We start from the raw sequence: 16,956 nt of genomic DNA on the forward strand, positions 1-16,956 counted from the left end.
TCTTCTCTCCTCGGTTCAAACATAGCTGACTGGTGACCTTTGACCCAGATCAATGAACTCTTGAGCTCTGGTCTGAGGTGAATCTGAGGTCTGGAGAAGGTTCTCCATCCTTGCCTCTTCTCTAACAGGAATTTATCCCTGTCTTGTTGATCTCCCAGTGACTGAAAGATTTCACTCAAACCTTTGGATACTTTTATTTTTGTTGGTGCTTCTATCAGTGCATTTAAGGTAATCCCTGCATGTTTTTTTCCCCCCTCTTTGCTTCTAGTAGTGCATTTTAGGTAATCAATGCCAGCTTTCTGGAGAATACTTCACAAAGTCTGGAACCATAAGTGTGATTCTTTGGTGTTTTTTAGGGAATATCTCATTGGCTTCAACATGATTTACCTCTAAAGCCCTTTTTTTCCCTTATATTCTGGATTTTTTTTTTACATCATGATTTGTCTCATTTTGTTGACCTTTTGGTAAAACTTGTAACTTCTTGTCGATTTTTTGGTTTTGGTTTGTCTTTGGTACCTCTTGGGGGCGGCGTTAGGTCCTCTCAGGACAAATTTGCGAATGCAAGGGGATGCGGCGGGATGTGAAGGTCGGAGCAGGAAGCGTGCGGCGTCGGTCGCTCGGGTGACGAGGGATCGACGAGGTCCGGCACTCAGGGGGGTCGGAAGGGACGTCGACGGGAAAATATCAGGCTGTCAAAGCTTGACAGACTGATGAGTCTCAGTCCAGACGGGCCGGAGAACACAGCAGGACGGAGTTAGTGGCTCTCTGGGAGGCAGCTGGCGGGGGGCGCAGAGACTCTGCCCTTTAGTCCAGACAATACAACATTCTGTTGCTTCTTTCAACTGCTCAACTTCGCCGTTTCTTCAGACGTTGGTCCATTTTCTGGAACCGGCTTCCAGGAGAAAATTCGGTCTCACAGACACGTGAAAAAGGCACAGAAACAAAATTAGCTTCCAGACCGAGACGGCCTCCAAAGTTATTATTCGACAATTTTGTTATGATTCGCCTTGGAAATCATCTGGATTTGACAGAAGTGCTTTAAATTAGCAAAGCCTTCGGTAGAAAATACTCCCAAATATTTAAGACATAAACGATGGCGGAATTAGAAGCAAGCTGCTTAAACTATAGCAAAAAATGACTATGTTTTTTGCCAGATATAATTTAATCCCATCCCGAAAAATAACCATAAATCTGATGGAAAAGATGGAAGCACATGATCAAAACAGCAAGAGGCTTCCTGACAGGTAGGAGGTCAACAAGCCTCTTCTCATGAGGAGCCCGAGTCAGAGAAGTGACCTCGTCCAACAAGCCAGGCAGCTCATAGAATATGATTTCGTGTGTGTGTGTGTGTGTGTGTGTGTGTGTGTGTGTGTGTGTGTGTGGGGATGCTGCTTATTCATCAGCAGGTTTTGGAGACGAGCTGGAAACTGCAGGAATCCAAGCTGGCAGCGGAAAGGAGCAGCTGCGGCCTTTTCTGGCCTCGCCGCTAAACAAGATAAACTAACCCAGTTAGAGAAACAGGCCGGCCGTTTACCTGCGTGCGCACACACATATACAGACACACACACACACACACACGCAGATTGAATAATGGTGGTGTGCAGCAAAGTGTTTGACCCCGGGGGTGCAGGAAACACTGAGAGGGAACGTTAGCGTCCCTTCAGATTCATGGTGACAAACAGGCGGAGACACACCAGGTCTCTGTGTTACAGTGTGTGTTTGTGTTCCTGTGTGTTTTTTGTGTGAGACTGCGTGGGTTCTCCGTGCTGCCGTGTGTGTATACGGTGTGTGCCGACACTGAATATCTTTCCATTTGATTTGTTCCTGACAGGGAAAAGGCGAGTGTGACGGGCCCTCTAGTCCTGGAGAAGGAAGTCCGCCGTCCCCAGGAGGCAGTAAAATAGGGAAAAAATTTATCATTTTATTTCTATCTGTGTAATGCAAAGACTAGAAAAAAGAAAGCACAACGACTGTTTAATAATTTAAGAAATTAATTTCACCTCAGCATACTTGTTTGATTAATGTACTCCCACACACACTTAGACAAACACGCAGAAAGACAAACAACTTTTTTTTTTTTTGTTTACCCTGAGTAATTATTTATTTAAGCACTCTAAAATTGCGTCAACCTCGCGTCTGGAAATGAAAACCCCTTTTATTTCCCCTCAAGAACTTTCTAAAAGCCCCCAGATTATGAATGATAGAAGAGAAGATGAATGAAATCATGAACGTGTCACTGCTGCGATGCTACGGACAAAATTTACATTACCCACAATCCCGCGGGAGCCAAAGCCGACACCTCTGATTGGTCAGGTCTCTGTTTGCCCGCCAAGGTCAGCTTGGGTTCCCAGCCAGACTCACAACCTATTAAAGTTAAAAAACCCTACTTCACCCAGGCGTTCTGGGGTTATTTAGCTGGCAGTTATGACTCTGACGGGACGAAATTGCGTTGGAGGCGAGAAAAAAGGAACAAATCGGAAAAGAAGAGTTCCCCAGAGACTGGTGGTAAGTTTGTTTTCCGGTAGACATTCATGGGGCTGAAGCTGTTTTCTTGTACACTCAATTGTTTTTCTTTCCAATTCAAATTACTTAAAAAATAATAATAACACAGTTCCATACGACTAAGAACAACACTGGGCTGTTGTCTGCAGCGTGGTTACTAGCTTGGACGATACTGCTTTATATGCTAGTGTGAGTCATGCCAATGGAAGTTATGCTATCGAGGGTCATGCTAGCCCCGTCCTGTTTCCCCCGCTCTTTCCCCGGAAACAAAACCGTATGCTCAGCTAGAGTCACTGAGTTCTCCCTATCACTCACTAATTAACTGTGGACTCCGTTCCAACAACTTTTTTTACGACAAAAGTGAATATGTTTTGAGTTTTTAACAAGGCTGCGCATCTCTGGCCCTGGAAATTTCCTGCTGCGTCATCTCAAAGTAGCATGGGCGCTAACTAGCAAGAGAACTAGCTAGCTAGCATGACCACTGGCTCGCCGAACAGGCGGCTGTGCTAGCATGAGGTCTCCAGCGGCCAGGAGCGAGGAGAAGCAGGAAGTGATGTTTGAGGAGGTCTCGAATGAAAACAACAGGAGTTTGTGGATTACATACAAAACGGTTGGCTGCTGGATGGAGACTTGGCTGAGTCAGACCATGCTTGTCCGGTGTACTTCCAGATGGTTTTACTTCCAGCAGCTGTTTGTTGTGGCTACCAGACACGATTCAGCCTGCGGTCTGTGTTTGAGAGTCCAATGGTGGAACTAAGGGGAGGTGTTTATCCAAGTCTAGAAACTAAGTCTGCTACGTTTGGTGTCGGCACCTGCCTTTTCTCTCCCCCGCCTGTCTTCGTTAACCTTTAATGAGGCTTGAGGATATTTCAAAAACATGGCTGTGAAGGGTTGCATCAGTGGAATGATGAATCCGTGACTGTCTGCGCCTCCTCCTTCCTTTCTCTTTCCTCCTTGCTCCACTGCAGACCCTCTGCATCCTCCCTCAGCCACCTCTTCCTCCACCCAAGAGAAGCAAACTGATGCAAAATGATCTGCATGATCCAGCCCCATCCCGCTCTGGTGTTCTTTCTTTCTTTCTTTCTTTCTTTCAGCTGTGAGCTGTCAAACATCATGTTGCGATGTTATTTTCAAATGGCAATGGAGAAAATGTTGAAGCCGTGTTTGTTTTAGTGCCGGGATGGGAGGTGAAGAGGGGAAGGGGTGTGTGGCGGCTTTTGAAATCGGTGTTTCACCCCACCGACCTCCTGCAAACACGGCAAGTGTATTTGCAAGAAATGATCTGCTGGGTGTGTGTGGGTGTGTGTGGGTGTCAGAAATATCCCTCACCCCGAGGAAAACAAAACAAACACAGCAGCGCTGATTTATTGCAGATCCTCATGAAATTTCTCCTCAGATGATGCTGAGCTTTGTTGCGTCATTTTACCAGTCAAGCGAGTTTACTGAAGGAAAGAGCACGAAGCCCAAATAATTACTGAAATAAAGACGCAGCGTCTCCCTCAGATATTTCAGTTTGTATCTGTAACAACTGAAGACTCTCCTCTGAATAATTTGTGAAGCGTATCATATTCCTGCGTGTCGTGCGGCGACGCTGCGGGACCTCAAGACCGGAGCGGCGTGCAGCAGCTGCACGCCATGAATATTCATGGGGAGGGTTGTCCGGGGGAGCCCGCCACAGATGCACACTTTCATTTGCATCGCCATTTGATGGTCATCTAACAGGAAGGAGGGTTTCACTTCCAGCATGGGGGCACAGGTTGGACCCCCCGGGGTCAGCGGGCGGCGTCCGGGACAACCGGCACGACGGCGACCCTCTGTCAGGGTCGTCTCCGGTCGCCGTTACCTGATTCCTGGCCGGTTTGACATCATTTGCCCCTGATTTGTTCTCAGGGATGAAGTCAATTTCTGACAAATGAGGTTGGACATTAGACAGCTTTCTGTTTGTTTCATAAAAACTAGATCATGTCATCCTGTTTGGCTCTGGAACTATTATAAAACTTCCAGGTGACAATTTCCAACCTCTGCTGTGTGATTAAATCCCCAAGTTTGCAGACCAGAAGCACAGACTGTGACATCCTTCCAGCCCTTTCGCTGCAGATGGTCTCTTTTTTTTTTTTCTCTCTCCCTCTTCATTCTCGATGTTTTCCACCACCTGTAATTTAAAGGTGACTGGCAGCAGAGATTCAGCCTTTTCTTGAGGAACGTGAACGTTCAGAATGGCTCCAGCTGTTTATTTTCTGTCGCCTCCCGAGCGGCGGGAGGGCGGGCGACGCCTCGTCTACGGCTTGCCGTTAATCCCTAATAGAGACCTGTCCGGCGGCGTGGCTGCGACGAGGCAGATTGACGACGGCGTGATGAAACTGTCTGTTTGTGATGATTCAGGCCGAGGGCTGCGGACGCGTCCCGCGCTCCATCTCGCCTTTTATCGCCGGGAGTAAATCACCTGAGCCGGGATCCAAGATGGAAGAAAGGCTGGCGTCTAAAAATAGAACGTCATTCATTAGAAACCGCTTTTTAACCACAGTAAGCTCAGACTATTCATGTTCAAGCCTCCTTGACTTTACTCTCATATCATGAAACGTGAGAATGATGGGTTGATCGGTAGTTGGTCTACGTTCGACACGTGAATGAGAGTGAATGTCGTCCGTCTCTAGAGGACGTGTGAATGGGAGGATGAATCCAGTGTCCCAGTGAAGGATAAGCCACACAGGCAATGAATGAATGAATGAATGACTGTCTCTGGCCGATCTTTCCGTTTCCCGGCAAACTTGTAAAAGTCTGAGCGCCCTGCAGGGGGTATCTCCTCGATGGTTATCCATGCACGTTGCAGGTCATTTCTGTCAGACCTTTAGCTCCTCACTAAACTCCAAATCATTTGCACCCAAACGGGTTTAAATGTCCCAAAAGCGTCTTAGGAGCTCCCGACAGATGCGGGTCCACGTTCTCCTGAGGTTTACAGGATTACTTTGTGTATTTGTGTTTGCATGCAAACATGTGGGTCAGAGTCACCTGTGAAGCGGAGCGATGCCTGAATAAATTGCTGTTTGTTTGCTGTGTATGTTTGGGATGTGACAGAAAGCCCCCCCTTACTCCTCGCCGAGGGGAAGTGGGACTGACGAGAGAGTCTCCATTAATTTCCCTTTGCGGCCCGCCGAGTGTCGGACAGCAGATTTGTCTCTGTTAGAGTCTGTCAGACATGTAAATGACCCGTGATGCGTTCACCGCCGTCCCGTCAGACACGAACACGGCGCCGCTGAAACTCCCCGCGGAGTTTCCTCTCTGACGGGCGCCTGCTTTTCTTTCCCCGTCTCTCTCCAAATAAACTCCCGGTGTTCTTCGGATGCGCCCACTTTTTTGGGGGGGGGATCCCAGTGACGTTGTTCTTCACCCCTGATGTCTCCCTGTTCTCCAGGGGCCATATTTGAGGAGAACGCCGTGCGGGACGACGAGGTGTTCCAGCTCGCCGTCTCGGATCTCAGTCTGAGCGACGACATCCTGCAGAGCGAGAAGATCACACACTCCATTAAGCTGATCGAGCCCAACAACCCCTTCCAGGCTGTGCAAGAAGGTAGGACTCTGTGGTTGGTGTGTGTGTGAGTGTTTGTGTGTGTTGCCCGCCGGCCGCACACTGTTTAATACGAAGGTTGGAGGAGGCTTGTCCTCCTGGGGGAGTCCAGGTTTTCCTCAGGATGACTGGAGGGCGTTCCACCTGGAGAAGCTTGCAAGGTGGAGGAAGGCCTCCAGGTGCCGAGTCACCGAGGACCTGCCTTCTCATCATCTGCTACCTTCTCTGAATTGTGGATCATAAGTGTGTGTGTGTGTGTGTGTGTGTGTGTGTGTGCCTGCCTTTGCTGTCTGCTGTTTAGCAACAATGATGCTGATAAAGAACCATAAAGCAATCAGGTGAGCGTGTTAACCATGGTCGCCATGGTGACGGTGATGTCATCATCGGTGGCGGTGATGTGTAGGATGCTGATGTTGTGGGACTTCTTATATTGATGATGAAGATGATGATCACGACGGTGATGCACCTGCTGCAGCCGCCGCCGCCGCCACCGCCGCTGCTGCTCATGACTGCGGTATTGCTGAAGATGGCGAGGATGGTGCTGCAGCTGCTGCTGATGGTCTTGATGATGGTTATGATGACAGTAGTGAAGATGCGGCCGCTGCTCGTGGCGATGCGGACGATGCTGCAGCTGCTGGTGCTGATGGTCTTTTTGATGATGATGACAACGACAGCGGCGAAGATCTCCGCTGCCGCTGATCTTCTCCCTAATTGCCTCGGAGATGCTTCTGATTTTATGCCCGCCCCTCAAAGTGGTAGCATTCCCTTGCAGCGCGTGGTGGTTACCGCAGAGCCATAGTTTCTTAGAGCACAGCGCCGGTTGTTGTCGTTGTAAAAAGTAACGGACCGGACGAGTCCTCGATAAAATGCACGGAAGACCGGCGCCGAGTCGCCGCTCCCGGCAGGAGGAAAAAATGCTTATTGCACCGTTATGACACATCCGGGTCCAATAAAGCCCCCTGGCTCGCGGTCAGGAGTTTGTCATAATATCATAATACTGTGCGATCCCACAATTATTTCGGAGTAAAACTGTCCGGGATGTAAAATATACATAGATGTTTGTACGATGGCCTTAATGGGTTCCCCTCATCTGTCCCCGGAGTCCCTCCACCTTCTCCACAAACTGGTCTACTTCCACCGAGGACGCCCTCATTGGGACGGCGTGACGGTAAAGAAGTACAGCTGGCGCTCCTGCCGAGTATCAAGCGGCAGAAGGTCCTCAGAACCCGGCGGGTTTCATATTCGCACGGCGCTCGGACTCGTCTGTGAATTTCTTTCAAATCCAATGTAATCTGCACCGAGGAGGAAGGTCTCCACCAACAAAGGGCTTTTCACGGACGTGAGAGCGAACCCTGATTGGTTTCGACATCTGGTGGACGGCGGACCGGCCCGTGGTCCTGTCCGCCGTCCAGCCCACGCTTGTCAGAATTCCCACTGCAGTTCACAGATATAAAAAGTGTAAATATTCTGAATTGGGAACTGCAGAATACTCTTACAGAGCAGTTTACCTGTTCTTACATTTGCTGCTTTATATATATTTATTTTGTTCCTATCAGGTTGCTTAGGTGGTGACGAATGTCTTTATGAATTCTGGAAGCCCGTGACTCCAGGCGCACCCTTTGTTTCAGTCACCACTTTGATGCAGGCTGGAGTTTAGAGACACCCCTATCAATAGATTACAAAAATAAACCAATCAACTAAAACTAAACTCTTGTTTTTGTCACAAGGTCCAATCAGTGGAGAATTCGAGTTTTCCAGGATAAATTGGGTGGTGAAGGTGTCATTTCAGTTGCCCCCCCCCTCCCAGGCTCCCCAGTGTGCTATTAATTAACAGAGACGGCGGGGTGAGGGGGGGGGGCCTTCAGGGCCGTCTTACCTGCGGAGATCCCGACAGTCGCTCGGGGAAATAATTGGATATTTACTTCTGGAGGCTCATCAGTGTCAGTCAGAGCCACAAAAGCCTGACTGTAATTGTGTGTGTGTGTGTGTGTGTGTGTGTGTATTTTCAATGGGGCTTCAAATATTACCCCCCCTCCCCTGGAAGTACGGTTAGGAAGCATGAATACGATGATAAAACCATGGATGTTTCTTCTGGTGGAATTAAAGCCTGCAGTGTGTGAGGATAAAACCAGACAGCCACGTCTTTTATTATAAAACATTCTGCACGCACACGCGTGTGCATGCGTGCATGTTTCCTGTTGAAGCGCCGCTGTTCTTCCACCTGTCACCTGATGTCCTCTTCGCCATGGCTTATTTTTGCAGACCCAGGAAGTAATAATGCGCAGGGTCAGCCCGTCATGCAATACCTATCACGTCATATGGATATTCATTTGGATTTTAACTTTGTTTTCCTGAATGCACAAGTTGCTGACAGCATATTTAGAAGAGTTGCAAACCAAAGGGAAGCAGCAGCATGGTTCCTGAATCGCTCTCCCACATCCTGTGTAACTACCTCAACCTGCAGAGGAAGGTCAGGGTGTTGGTGCAGACGCCTCTGGCAGTCAAAGAGGGGAACTACAAGACGAGAGGACGCAGTCTTCAACATACTGGTAGAATGTACTCTGTGTGTGTGTGTGTGTGTGTGTGTGTGATCATGTGACTTGGTCTCTGTCAACCGACAAAGAAGTAACAGCTACTTAACATGCATCGCACATTAAAAGGGTGTGTATCTGAGGGATTGTGACGTATATCCATGACCTTTAAGACAGCCATTTATACACACACACACACACACACATCTGTGTAGCATCACTAATTATAATGCAAGAGTCACAAATATCTCCATTACTGTTAATGGACTCCGCTGTGCTGCCACCTGTGTGCGTGTGTGTGTGTGTGTGTGTGTCCCACGGTCGCACCCCCTGTTTTTAAAGTTAATATTCACATGAATGAGGCACTTTTACGAGTTGTCGGCGCGGCGGCTAATGTGAGACGGGCGTTATTCACGGGTTTAACGCGCCGCTCAGTCAAGTCGACACTTCGCATGAGCGCCAAACTGTGAGCGCCGCGTGCAAATCAAGTGCGTAATTGTGGGACTGACAGGCATTTTATTCTGGATGCTGTTAATCCTGACAGGAAGTCTTGTGGGGCGAGCGCTTCCCCCCTGCCACCACCGCTTGATTGATGTCTTGAAAGGCAGCTCGTGTCTTTGCCGGACCTTGTCAGTTCACCTTATAGCTGCTTTTAACTTTCAATTCATTCATTTATCTTTAGTGCAAGACAAACAGAAGTAAAATGCAGCTGCACTGAAGATGAAGCCTGAATGTATCCAGCAGGAGGTAACGGGACTACAAATATGGCGTCCGCCGTTGAAACCGTAGAGCTGGAAGTGATCTGTTAAACTCTGCGGCTACAATAACAAAATAAATCTATGTGTACATTATAAGCCGCAGGTGTTCATGTTGTAACATGAGATATTTACATGAAAGATGTTACGCAGAGACATTTTTTTAACTTTTCATTTAAATGAATATCGGTAACACCCACCAATACATACTGGAAATGCATTTTTCCGAACAGTGCCTGTAACACGGCTGATGAAAAAGATGACCGTAAATTCCGGCATATAAGCCGCTACTTTTTTCCCAGGCTTAGAGAACGGCTGCTTTTACAACGATGTGGCTAATTTATGGCTTTTTATAGGGTAATTACGGCAGCTTCCTTCTGCCAGCACCGTCACAGCGGACAAATGAAATCCACTCCCACGGTAATTCTTCAGATCAGCCATTTTGCGCTTATCGCACACACCCCCATCATGAAAAAGACGCACAGAAACCCATTTGATGTGGCTTTTTCAAGTTGAACGTGATCAGTCTAGCGATCGAAGAAGGAAATAGAGCTGCTGTATGTATGTGGGGCATCTGTTCTGAAAAACAGGGCTCGCGTCGTCCACTGGTAGTTGTAGATGCTACTATTTTTGATGTCATTTAATGAAGTTTTCAAAAACATCTTTCCTGTAATATCTTGCTGCGTTAATACCATGTTTCAACAGGGACACCTGTGGCTTATAGACAAGTGCAGCTTATTAATGTTCAATTTCTTTTTTTCTTTTACAAATTAGTATGTAAGGCTTATATAAAGGTGCGCTTATAGTCCGGAATTCACCGTAATAATAAGACAATGAAAAGTTGTCCTGCGTTGTCCTCCAGCTGGTCGCTGTCTTCGTCTTCCTTCTGCTTATATAGCGGCTTATAGTCCGGCCATCTCCCATTCGCTCATCTAGATGTTTGCAGAGGAAGGTTCTGATCTGGAAGTCCAAACGCTGTTCGCACCGTCTGACCAAGTGGGTCCTCTCTTAGATGAGCGGCGTTTTTGTGTTCCTCAAAATGAATGCATTCATTTCTTCACCACTCGTTCAGGCCTCACTGAAGACAAGTTTTGTTTCAACCCCCCCCTGCGGTTCGGACGCCTTGGCAGGACGTCTTGGAGCCGGTAGGACCTGGCGATCTGCAGCGACACATTAAGCGCAGAGTTCCCGTGTGTGTGTTGACTGCATGAAAAAGGAAAATCCTGTGTCTGTTGGCGCCGCGAGCTGCGGCGGTGGGCGGCCTGATGTCTGCGGAGCAGTAGGCGGCCGGCCTCGGCGGAGGTCACGTCGGCTCGGCTCCGCTTGGAGAGGCTGAGCGGGATGGAACCTCGGAGGAGCGTGGGAGGATCTTCACTGCGGTCCTACTCTGTTTACTCTCTAAACAAGGAGTGATTTCATACCGGACAAAATGGAGCTCCGAGGAGCAGCGAATGAAGTAGAAAGGCCTCTTGAAGAAGCAACAGGTTTAATTCCGAGATAAAGGAAGGCGTATCAAAGCTAATCAAGTTACAGACGGGGGACGGAGCGGTAAATAAACGAGGCCAAGGTTACCGTTTCCATCAGCGGCGGGCTGAAAGGGAAGAGCCTGAGCGGGGGTGTCATCAACTTCACCACAGGAGAAAAATGGACTCAAAGATGGCGACGCCTCAGGAATGAAACAGGAAGTCGCAGAGATCCCCGACCAGGGAGGGACGCCACCACCAGGAGGCAGGAACTCGCACGGACTCATTTTGACTCGCCAGGTCCTCCTCTGATGTGGGCTTTGTCTTCTGGAAGACCTCGAGACGCCACCACCAACCTGGCAGCGACCGAGATTGCGCCCCCCCGGCTGCAAGCCCCCCCATTTCAAATGTTCAAACGGACGCCTCGCGCCGCCGGGGCGCTGACCCTCGTCGTCACACAGTAACGTGTCGGCGCCGCTCGCCGGCTCTTTAATTGGCTTTTCAATTCCCAGGCGTTAGGATTTAATTGAAGTATTACAATCCCGCCCGGTGCTGCTCAATAACACCGTAATCACCGGGGGAGAACCACCGCCGCCCATTAGGCCACGGCACGCTCCTCACTTCTTCTCCTCAAATCATTTATTGCATTTCCTGACCTTGTTTTCTTCTCTCTTATTAGTAAGCATGCAGATGAGGGCGTCTGGCCTCGGTAATGAATGCGTTACCTGTAAAAAAAGATGAATAGATGGGTTCACCGTTGGGAGTGTCTGGGTTGAGTGTTCCAGCGTCCTGAGGAGGATCAACTCAGCGCTTCGAACATCTCCAGTCAGGAGAAAAGGGACGTTCTCCGATTTGTTGTTAAATTTCCCTTCTTTTGTAATTCCCCTTGTTTTGTTTTTTTTTTCCCCCCAAGCGAATTTCAAAAGTTAAAAGCCCCTTAATCTGGTGATAAAAGTCAGCGCGTAGGAGATTAAGATTGACAGCTTTTGTGTCCGATCCTCACACGTTCATCCCCAAACAAACATCCTCCGCAGGATCTGCTTTCGGAGGAATCTCCTCGCCGCGGCCGGGATTATCCTGATCCTCCACCTCAATCCCGGGGATGATCCCAAAGCCACGAGGGCCGCCTCACAATCCCCTTTATTGGCCGCCGGTCGCTAGAATAATCCAGCCAAGCCGGCGGACTGACCCCCGGACGATGCTCCTGCACCCGCCTGCAGGGGGCGCTGTCACAAATGTAAATTCTGCACATGAACAAAATATATTCAAATACATACGGAACAATCGCTGAAATGAAACATATCAAATATATAAAAACAGTCAGCTCATGCTTGGTTTCACCTAAAATTACATCGGTATTTTCAGTTTTCTGAATTATTTGTTTCTATTTGCAAGTCATTTGCAGCAGCGGAGAGAAGACCAAGGAAGATGAATTTAATTATGTATTATTGCAAAAGACAAACTATTTAAAACGTGTCTAATGAATATTTCAGAGACATGGAATATTCCCACTTCTATGGATCTATGAATCCATTTGGTTCTGCGGGGAAAATGATTTCCATTCATGGCTTCTTCTTCTCCTTGGGCTTCTCCCTTCAGGGGTCACCACAGCCAATCATCTGCCTCCCTCTCACCATCTCTGCTACGTTCCTCTGCTCCTTTCCTCCATCAATAAACCTCCTATGGACCTTCATCCTTGCAGCTCCACCTGCAGCATCATTCTTTCCAGATCTTAACCGCCCTCCTCTGTCCATGTCCAAACCATCTCTGTTACTTTTATCTCCAGAACATGTGCTCTGATGTCCCTCTGATGGACTCCTTCCTGCTCCCCTCCATCCTCCACATCTTCATCTCTGCTGCCTCCAGCCTCCTCCCCGCTGTCCCCAAACCTGGATTCGGCCCCGACTTTCCGCTCCTCTGAAAGACGGGGGAAGCGGTGCTTGGCTGGAAGCCTGACTCAGGTGTTCTCCCCTCCCGGAGATCCACGGGGGGCTGAAGAGCTTTGAAGCTCCTTCCTGGACGGCGCTCTCCCTTTTGTTGCTTTTGAAGCCGGTTGTTGACCTCTGTCAATGTCCCGGCGGCGTCCTCAGGAGGAACGGGGGAAAAAAACAACTGTGGTGCGATTATTATTCTTCGTCTCTCTGTTCCCCGTGGCCAATTACCGCCCATTAGCTCGGCTTTTCTCCTCGTCCGAGGAACTACATAATGGACGCCAAATTATCTCTGATCGCCGCCGCCGCCGCCGCTTGTGTTTCTGCTCGTCGGAGAGAACGGAGGGGGCAGAGGAGGCTGAAGGCCTCCGGACGCCGGCCCGGCTTCTCATTTTCTCTCCCCCTCGTGTTTGCTGGCGGTATTTAAATGTAATACCAAGCAGTTTTCAGGGTTCTCTCTCACAGGTGCTTTCTTGGACATTTTTTGTGGCTTCAAGTGCATTCCCAGATAGTATTTTGGGCGTCTTTTGAAAAAAATCCCGGCACATTTTAACGCAGCTTTGCTCGCCGAGCGTTAATATTCCGAAACACGTCTCCGGCTTTAATGTAAAAACTGCAGTTTTTGGTTTTGTTCACAGGCTTGAGGGTATTTTCTCGTACTTGTTCCAGTAATAGTTTGCACTCCTTTAGATAGTATCCAGTGGATTTCAATGGTAATTTTCAGGTTGTACATTTGAGGGTAATTTAACACCGACAAGCCCTGAGGGAGGGAGAGGCGGCGGTCTTTGCTCATTTGAAGTGAGAACTTTCAACTTCGGCGTAGATTTAAAGGTAGTATTTGCTCACGTCACGTGCATGTGGGCCGTGACGTGCAAACGCCACACTTTCCGCACCGTAAACGGCCGCCTTGTCAGCGGCGGCGGTTTTAACGGCGTGTCTGATGCAGGCCCGAGTCGCTGACTCGTGGCAGACGAACACGCTGCGTTTCCTGTTCCTGTCGGCGCCGTTCATCACCTGACCGCCATCTGCCCGTCACCCCTGATTGGGGGAGTTAAATGACAAGTGGCCATTAAGCGCCGGGGCCGATTGTGTCAATGTTCGGGGGTCGGGGGGGTGACGTACCCAGAAGGGGGCTCTATTAACAGCGACGGCGTGTGCGTGTCGTTTATTTCGCTGCGACCGAAGCGTCGCGAGGAAGTTGCGACGCCTGAACCAGGCAGGAAGTAGTCTGGTCCCACGGCTGGAGGGGAGAACCTCTCCACGCAGGGTTCTTCTTACGCTCACGTCTCGCTTGTTTACATCCTGGTCTTTAAGATTAATTAACAAATGGCCGCCGCCTCGTCGGTAATATTACAGACCTTTCCGGGTCATTGCTCCGTATTTTCACGCTAATTAATAGTTATTTTACTGGGTGGCCTCGATCTTTCTTTGCGTTTGAGAAAATATTTACAGGATCCCATCACGTAATTAAGATTTGTGTAATTTCAACATCAACACCTCAGGGTTCGTGGAGGTGCAGCCGGATCTGGTGGATCTGTGCCACTGTGGAAACAGGGGTACTGATTGGCCCTTTGTCAATCTCTCTCTCTCTCACACACACACACACACACACACACACACACACACACACACACACACACACACACACACACACACACACACACACACGCTGGGTCACAGGATATAATTAAAAGGGCCGGGTTTCGCCACATTTGCACCACAGGGACAATTAGGTTTATTACTGCGAGGCCGCAGGCGGCTGAAAATGTTAACGATCAGATCAGAACCACAATTATCTCCTTTCAAACGCCAGCTGACGTGTGTGTGAGTGTGTGTGCGTGGGTGTGTGTGTGTTTGTAAAGCTGTACGACGGAGCGATGCTGGAAGGCCTGGATGTCAGACGTGGTGTGTATCATGCTGATGATGTCATCACCCCCGGCGCATTTGATTGGACGGCGCCGGCCAAGTTGTTAGGGGCGTCGCGTCCAGCCCCGTCGTGACCCTTGACCCCACGTCGGACCCCAGGGAACAGTCACCGGCTCCTCCGCCCGGATCTTTTGGTCTTGGATCTTTTCTTTTACTCTCTTCTCCTGGAAGCCGCTCTTTATTTTCACCGTTTCGGTTTATTTCTAAACGCCGGTCTGCGGTTTCCATGGTATCCGTACATTTATACACACGTTCCAGGTTTACTAAACGTCTATGACATCTAATTCAAAGAGATTGGTTTCACATCAGTGTCTCCGCCTTGCAGCAGGAAGGTTTCTGATTGGTTGATGTGTCTGGAACACGTTTTATTCTTTTAAATTAGTTTTCTATTTGCGGCTGGATTCAGCTGAGAGAACCGGCCGCTGTTCTTCCAGCCCGGTAAATTAGTCAGAGGTCGCCACTTATAGAGCGCTTTACCAACCAGGCGCTCGCCATCCCATCAGGGATGTTTTGGCGTGCAGACGGGAGCAGCAGGGGGTTGAACCAGCAGCCTTTGCCTGCTCTGCCGAGGGAAGGCGCCGCTTCCTGTCTCTGCTTGCCGTTTCCTGTTTTATCTCATTTCTAACAGACTGTCTGGAAGTTGAAGGTTATTTCAAACATCATTTCATGAACTCTTCTATCTTCTAGCTGCCGTTCAAGTATCAGCCCCCGGTGATTGATCCGAGTCTGGAGTGCGTTTTTCAAACTCGTCGTTTGATGGAGATGTTGCAGTTTCTCTTATGAACCAGTGGTGTTTTCTTAGCGAGGCTTCGGGGCTCTCAGGGTTCTCTGATGTTCCCCCATGTCAGAGGTCGCCAACCCGCCGCTCCTCTTCCATCTTCACACTGCGGCTCCGAGCGGCTTGGGAAAATAAATGATAAATATTTAATTGAAGTGTATTTCAATTGTGTTAATTCATTTTTTTTACTTTTAGTTCTAAGTTGGACGATTATTGTGATCTTGAAATATTAAATAAAATTATATGTATTATTTTTCGCCGCTCAAAATAACGTCACACTGGCGGAAGCCGGTATACCTGCCAGCAGGTAAAGACCAGATTTGCAGATGCTGTGCGCAGAAGTTCAGGAGCAGACGTCCCATAAACCAGGTAAAATAAATATTTATGAAGATATTTTGCAAATATTTATTTTTCATTGTTTACTGACACAGTGATTTTTTTGTCCGATTTATTTTTAAAATTCAGGTCAAGGCTCCGCTACACGCTCTGAAAGCCCAAAGCTCAAAATGACTTCATTACATAAATAGAATTTAATTTTCTCCGTAATACTCTGTGAATTTCAGAAGCAACACACTACATATTTGTTAATACAAAGTGTAAAGGTAATAAAAAGCAATATATAAAGTGTTACCTTTATCTTAGACGTCAAAAAGTAATTGCGGCTCCCGGTGTTTTCTTTTCCGAGGAAACCGGGTCCAAATGTCTCTTTGGGTGTTCTGGGTTTCCGACCCCTGGTCTATGTGGTCCCACCTTCTCCTCCTACGCCTCCAAGTTGCCAGGTACGGGATTCGGGTCCTGCTGACCTTGGACCTTCCTCGAGTAGATTTCATCACACACACCACGGAGCACCGCTGACCGGCTGTCATTCCCAGAATATTCCTGCCTCTTTGAAATGTTGCATCAACAAACCCCGGCTCTGCCTTTTCACGGCTTCGCCTCTCGTCCGCTTCCTTTTCTGTTTGTGTTTTTGTGTTTTCACCTTCTGATTGATCCCTGCAAGGGTGAAGAACAGCCTCCACCTCCATTTTAGATGGACTCTCCCTGATTTCAAGCCCTCCGTCTGTCTGTTTCTAGTCATTCCGTCTCAAATCTAAGGTAATTTCTTGAAACTGGCGGCGGCGGTGCGAGTCCAAGCTGGAGGTTGAACAGTCGCCCCCTCCTTTGTGTGGCTGCCAGGAGCGGAAACGACCTTTTGGCCTTGGTTTCCACCGCCAGACTCCTGGTTTCTGATGGGATGAATAGCTTTGAGTCCAAAAAAGTCACAATATTTCCGCCGTCGCAATTGTTAAATGAGTCGAAAATGAGGGGTTCGTGCCGAGGCCACGCTCTGAGGGGATCTCTCCAACGTCACGGCCGAGGCCACGCTTCTTTCCCCGCCTTGTTTTCCACCTGGAGTCACAAGTCGCTTTGGACCGTCTCGCCGCCGGAGGCCTCCGAGCTCTGTGGTCTGAGCCGTAGAGGAGATGTTGGAGGCGCCTCTCCGTGAGGCCGACCTCATCCGGCCT

At 48.8% G+C, this 16,956-nt stretch overlaps 1 protein-coding gene across 1 annotated transcript in view; it reads left to right on the plus strand.

The window, feature by feature from the left end:
- Nucleotides 1-16,956, plus strand: part of grid1b (glutamate receptor, ionotropic, delta 1b) — a 116,154-nt gene that overhangs the window by 2,501 nt on the left and 96,697 nt on the right. Inside the window, exon 2 of the mRNA XM_086139926.1 lies at nt 5,915-6,070. Within this exon, the coding sequence (XP_085996052.1) occupies nt 5,915-6,070 (156 nt within the window). The remainder of the gene's footprint in view (nt 1-5,914; nt 6,071-16,956) is intronic.

The sequence above is a fragment of the Fistularia commersonii genome, chromosome 32 (genome assembly GCF_037954325.1).
Source record: "Fistularia commersonii isolate RoL2024-O1a breed Wild chromosome 32, RoL_Fcom_v1.0, whole genome shotgun sequence".
In the NCBI taxonomy this organism is placed as follows: domain Eukaryota; kingdom Metazoa; phylum Chordata; class Actinopteri; order Syngnathiformes; family Fistulariidae; genus Fistularia; species Fistularia commersonii.